At 45.7% G+C, this 6328-nt stretch overlaps 1 protein-coding gene across 1 annotated transcript; it reads right to left on the bottom strand.

The window, feature by feature from the left end:
• Positions 1-3910: 3910 nt before the first annotated feature.
• Positions 3911-5495, bottom strand: LOC109748851 (tubulin-folding cofactor A-like). The gene is made up of 3 exons (XM_020307871.4): positions 5259-5495; positions 4363-4449; positions 3911-4281 (listed from the first exon to the last, which is right to left on the bottom strand). Exons 1-3 carry the CDS (start codon positions 5412-5414, stop codon positions 4117-4119), a joined length of 408 nt encoding a protein of 135 aa, XP_020163460.2. The 5' UTR covers positions 5415-5495; the 3' UTR covers positions 3911-4116.
• Positions 5496-6328: the final 833 nt, after the last annotated feature.

Here is a 6328-nt window from a genome sequence, read left to right as displayed (position 1 = left end):
GTGTCTTCTTGAAGTTGTCTCGCCAACTATTACTTCTACTACTATGGCTAACGGTTAGCAATAAAGTAAAGTAATTACATGGCGTTTTTCATTGACACACAGGTCATACAATAAATTAAGACAACTCCTATGGCTCCTGCCGGTTGTCATACTCATCAACATGCAACTCGTGATTCCTATTACAAGAACATGATCAATCTCATACATCACATATATATAATTCATCACATCCTTTTGGCCATATCACATCACATAGCATACCTGCAAAAACAAGTTAGACATCCTCTAATTGTTGTTGCATGTTTTACGTGGCTGCTATGGGTTTCTAGCAAGAACGTTTCTTACCTACGCAAAAGCCACAACGATGATATGCCAATTGCTATTTACCCTTCATAAGGACCCTCTTCATCGAATCCGATCCGACTAAAGTGGGAGAGACAGACACCCGCTAGCCACCTTATGCATCAAGTGCATGTCAGTCGGTGGAACTTGTCTCACGTAAGTGTACGTGTAAGGTCGGTCCGGGCCGCTTCATCCCACAATGCCGCCGAATCAAGATAAGACTAGTAACGGTAAGCAAATTGAACAAATCATCGCCCACAACTACTTTGTGTTCTACTCGTGCATAGAATCTACGCATTGACCTAGCTCATGATGCCACTGTTGGGGAACGTAGCAATAATGCAAAATTTTCCTACGTGTCACCAAGATCAATCTAGGAGATTCTAGCAACTAGAGAGAGGGAGTGCATCTTCATACCCTTGAAGATCGCTAAGCGGAAGCGTTACAAGAACGCGGTTGATGGAGTCGTACTCGCGGCGATTCAAATCGCAGAAGATCCGATCTAGCGCCAAACGGACGGCGCCTCCGCGTTCAACACATGTACAGCCCAGGGACGTCTCTCCTTCTTGATACAGCAAGGGGAGAGGAGAAGTTGAGGGAGAACTCCAGCAGCACGACGGCGTGGTGGCAATGGAGCTTGTGGTTCTCCGGCAGAGCTTCGCTAAGCACTACGGAGGAGCAGGAGGAGTTGGAGGAGGAGAGGGCTGCGCCAGGCCAGGGGGTGCGGCTGCCCTCTCTCTCCCTCACTATATATAGGGGGAAGGGGGTGGAGGAGGCGCCCTAGGGTTCCCTAGGGGAGGGGCGGCGGCCACAGGGGAAACCCTAGATGGGTTTGGGCGCCCCAACCCCTGGGAAACTTGCCCCCCAAGCCGGGAGGGGTGGCTGCCCTAGGGGAGGCGCCCCCACCTCTCCACGTTACGTGAGAGGGGTTGGGAGGGGCGCACAGCCCCTTAGTGGGCTGGTGTGCCCCCTCCCCTTGGCCCATAAGGCCCCCCAACGCTTGCCGGGGCGTCCGAAACACCTTTCGGTCACGCTGGTCGTCACCCGGTACCTCCCAGAACAATTCCGGACTCCAATACCCTTCGTCCAATATATCGATCTTCACCTCCGGACCACTCCGGAGTTCCTCGTCACGTCCGAGATCTCATCCGAGACTCCGAACAACCTTCGGTAACCACATACTATTTCCCATAACAACTCTAGCGTCACCGAACCTTAAGTGTGTAGACCCTACGGGTTCGGGAACCATGCAGACATGACTGGGACACCTCTCCGGCCAATAACCAATAGCGGGATCTGGATACCCATATTGACTCCCACATGTTCCACGATGATCTCATCGGATGAACCACGATGTCGGGGATTCAATCAATCTCGTATACAATTCCCTTTGACCATCGGTATGTTACTTGCCCGAGATTCGATCGTCGGTATCCCAATACCTCGTTCAATCTCGTTACCGGCAAGTCTCTTTACTCGTTCCGTAACGCATGATCCCGTGGCTAACTCCTTAGTCACAATGAGCTCATTATGATGATGCATTACCGAGTGGGCCCAGAGATACCTCTCCGTCATACGGAGTGACAAATCCCAGTCTCGATTCGTGCCAACCCAACAGACACTTTCAGAGATACCTGTAGTGCACCTTTATAGCCACCCAGTTACGTTGTGACGTTTGGTACACCCAAAGCATTCCTACGGTATCCGGGAGTTGCACAATCTCATGGTCTAAGGAAACGATACTTGACATTAGAAAAGCTCTTAGCAAACGAACTACACGATCTTGTGCTATGCTTAGGATTGGGTCTTGTGCATCACATCATTCTCCGAATGATGTGATCCCATTATCAATGACATCCAATGTCCATGGTCAGGAAACCATAACCATCTATTGATCAACGAGCTAGTCAACTAGAGGCTTACTAGGGACATGTTGTGGTCTATGTATTCACACATGTATTACGGTTTCCGGTTAATACAATTATAGCATGAACAATAGACAATTATCATGAACAAGAAAATACAATAATAACCATTTTATTATTGCCTCTAGAGCATATTTCCAACATTTTAACGTATTTAAAGAGTGTATACATTCAAAATCGATGAGGGCATTATCAGATATTAATCTTCCAGGGATAAATGCACTTTGGGTAGGAGAAGTCATACCATCCAGCAGAGGTCTCAGTCTGTTGGCAAGGCACTTGGAGATAATTTTATAAATCTCATTACAAAGGCTGATTGGGCCAAAGGTTTCACAAGAGAAATAATACACATCAGATTTACCATAGAATCAAAGGATTAAAGATCCTTGAAAAAAGAATTTGTGATACCTTTGATTTCTTCCATATCATGAGAAAGAGACCCATCATTTCTACTGATGGCAGAAATATTATTCTTTCTCGCTCTCCAAGTGGCCTTCCTATGGAAAAAATTTGTGTTCCTATCTCCCCACTTCATTTTATCCAGACATGATCTCTGCTTCCACATGATTTCTTCCTTAATCAGGAGCTCATCCATTTCCTTTAAATTTTTCTTCCTCTCCACTATTGCTTTATAATCATTTCTGTTAAATAACACACTTAATCTTTTACGAGCATTTTCAAGCTTTTTTGGCAAATATCCAATGTGAACCTTACTCCACCCATGAAGAGACTTCATCAACTTGTCCAAATTATTAGCAACATCTCCTAGATCTACACTAAGTTTTTACCGGATCTGACCGATCCCTTATATAACGTAGTAAAGTTACTTTTTGTTTGTGCACTTCGTCGAACATATGCCATGCATTTCCGCGACGGTGGGATCTTGATAACCACCAGCCGTGCCGATGGAGCCAATGCACAGTGAGCCGGCGAGGCTAGCAATGCCGGGGCAAAGCTGTGCATGCGAGCAGCCGCATGGATGTAGCTGGGAAGCTGCCTTCTGCTAGGATTCCGTAGGCCGGCGAGGTCTCCGGCGAGGCCGGAGGTTGCTGCCGTTGACAAGGGAGCTTCACACGATTCACCGGCCGGTCACTAGGAGGCCTTTGCGTGATGAAAATTTTTCCTTGGCCGTTTTTCAGACGGGGGTTTCGATAGACGCCGGAGGATAAATTATCCTCTATTCGGCTTAGGGGATCAGCTGTGCTGCATAAGGGACGAAAATCGAATTTATCCTCTCTTACAACCGGATAGGTGATCGGTTACAAATGCCCTAAAGCGATTGAGTATGTGAAACAGATGCCATGACCCATGAGGATTACATATAAAATGCATCCCAGTTGATAGGCCGAGCATGTTATGCCGTGAATTACTTAACTCCTCCTCTCATTGTTTTGCTTGCAAAAATCATCCTCTTCTTGACTAGATATATCTCAAGTAACACTGCGCATTTGCTCCGCCACTGAGAAGTTTAAGAGCTAATTAAACTCTATGGTCTGCAGTTTTGCACTGGTAAAATCTCGAATTTGACTGTTCTGGCCTGCGCCTGCTGTGGCTTATGCTATTTTTCGTGAGACCTTCCGCTGGTCCAAATAGTTCAAACTGGCTGAAAAATTTACAGAATCTGAATTGGCATGTCTCTACTGTATCCACTCAAATATCAAGTTACAACTCCATCTGATTCATCCGGGACAAATTTCTGAGTCAACCGCTCTCAGCTGCGTAATAATGAGATTGCAACCAACCAAACACCGAATAAAATGGGTACACCAACTCACATGAAAACATCTCATGGAATGAGTTTCTAAGGTACGAACAACGGTTCAAAACATCTCATGTAATCAGTTACAAGTCAGGGCAAGTATTTTATCAAGATGCTTGCTAAAACTTCAACACACCGGCGCTCTTGACTAGTGAGTTGATCTTCGAATTGCTCGAATACAGTTTCAACTTCTGTAATCGCGCTCTCCGCCTCTCCTATCTCAACACCTTGTTCTCCTGACTCCTTCAATTCGGCCTGCAAATAGCTTGGAACAGCTCATGACAAGATCACACATATACAATGTCAAATTTAGCTTAAATGTTTCAGAAACGGTACCAGAGTTGCTTCCAGTTCTGCCAGTGTGGCTTCAAGACGCTTATGACAGTCTGGGATCATCATCCTTGACTCAGCCAAAACATTCTCCTGAAGAAGTAAATGACATTAAGATACAGTGCAATTCACATGGAGCTACAACTTCAGAGATTTGTATGATCAACAAATTGGCATTTCCTCATCTAAAGAGGCACTTAGATAAAGGATCTTAGACATTGACAGCAATGGCCATTCTCGATCTCAATTACAAAAAAGTAAAAAAACATGTCAGAGTTCTCCAAACACATGTGAATTGTAATATCTCATAAGCATGTGGTTGTAGCTACACGTTAAACCTGAAAAATGTGATAATTAATGGAAAAATATATATACTTGTCAAAAGGGATATAAAGAGGGCCTATACCACATGTTCATTTGATTTACGGTTGGTCGTATGCTATGCCCATCACGGCTTCAAGATGCTTTATTTGTAACATTTAGATAGGCTGTCCGCCCAATAGCATACATACATACATACAAGAAATGCAAACCAGTTCTTGTTGGAAGATTTTCTATATACTGGCTGAAGCCTGAAGAATAATAGATTGTCTAACATCAAGTCTATCACATGGGCAAAAGCCAAACACAGAAATTCAATCAACCACCACCAAGTCTAGGTTGTGAGTAACTGAGTACTCTATTGTGACAATAGATGAAGAGTAGTAGAAGATTTTCTTTGCTGGCTGAAGCCTGAAGAGTAATAGGTTGTCTAATATTCTATCGTGACAATAGATGAAGAAAACTATGCAGAGTATTTATTTAGGTTAAAATTTTCAGGGAAAAACTGGGATGGACTAGAAGTATGGAACTACTAAGAAGACAAGAAAAGAAAGAGTCTTGTAAGTTGGGAGATTTTTCACCTGCTGCTTGAGATCGTAGGGATCGGCGCCCCTCTCCTTCATGGCTGCAGTCTTGGCAGCCTCCTTCTCCACCTCCTCCTCGTACGACCGAAGCTCCCTCATGGCCCTCCTGCACGTCCGCGTCTTGATCCCGAGGCTCCTCAGAGTCGCCGCCATCCTGAAGACGCGGAAACTGGGTTGCTTCTCCAGCGAGGCCTCGCGGCGGCGGCAGCGGCGGCGGCGGTGTCGCTCTGCGGTGCGGTCGGCTAGTGGCAAGATAGGAGGTCAAGCTGTGGGCCAGACCCAAGTACAACCGTCGAAGCCACACTACTTGGCAGCGGCCCGTAGAACGTCAGGGCTATGGCCCAGTTTGGTTCGGCTGTCAGCCTGCAGCAGAATCAGATTTTGAAAAGCATGTCCTGAGCTGCTTCCGCTTTTGGTTCAGATTTTGACAGCGGATTTCTGAAATCGGATTCAGCTGGGTTCGCCCTTTGGTTCAGATTCTGCTGCGGGGCAGCGGAATACGTCGATAAAAGCTGAACCAAACAGGGCCTATATCTGGCCTACTTTGCCTAAAAAAACAATCTGGGTACTACAAGATCGAAGGAACGCTAAGAAATGGGAGCAACTAACTTTTTTTCCACTGTAAAAATACTTTTTTTTGAACAGGCATCCCTTCGGGGGCTCGCAGAGGAAGCGCCCTAGCTGCATCTTGCCGCCACGTGTCGTGTATTGGGTGCACCCACGGGGGCACGAATTCTTCTGATTTCTGCACGTGTTTTCGGAACTTTTTTGGTTTTGGGGTTCTGCCTAACATTCTCTGGGTTTTGGTGGAAAAAAAATTAAGTTCTTTTTTATGCTTGTAGGAAGCACAATTTCCTCAGGAAAAAAACATAGGAGGTGCTTCTCGCGGAAGCACGGTTGTGCTTTCATGGAAGCACAAGTTTGCTTCCCCGAGAAGCACATGTTGGGCTTTCATCAGAAGCATAGCCTATGAGTCCCGCTTATGCTTTCACAAGTTGTGCTTCTTGAAAACACAATTGTGCTTCCTCATAAAAGAGAAAAGCATATCCTGTGATTCTACGAAAAGC

The sequence above is a fragment of the Aegilops tauschii genome, chromosome 6, assembly GCF_002575655.3.
Source record: "Aegilops tauschii subsp. strangulata cultivar AL8/78 chromosome 6, Aet v6.0, whole genome shotgun sequence".
NCBI classification, from domain to species: Eukaryota; Viridiplantae; Streptophyta; class Magnoliopsida; order Poales; family Poaceae; genus Aegilops; species Aegilops tauschii.
Note: the sequence above shows the minus strand (reverse complement) of the source record. Positions and strands in the feature narration are given on the sequence as shown.

Coding starts and splice junctions, on each gene's coding strand:
- LOC109748851 (XM_020307871.4), bottom strand. CDS start 5,414: ATGGCGGCGACTCTGAGGAGCCTCGGGATCAAGACGCGGACGTGCAGG. Junction 4,450..5,258: donor CCTACGATCTCAAGCAGCAG/GTGAAAAATCTC, acceptor TTACTTCTTCAG/GAGAATGTTTTGGCTGAGTC. Junction 4,282..4,362: donor CAGAACTGGAAGCAACTCTG/GTACCGTTTCTG, acceptor AGCTATTTGCAG/GCCGAATTGAAGGAGTCAGG.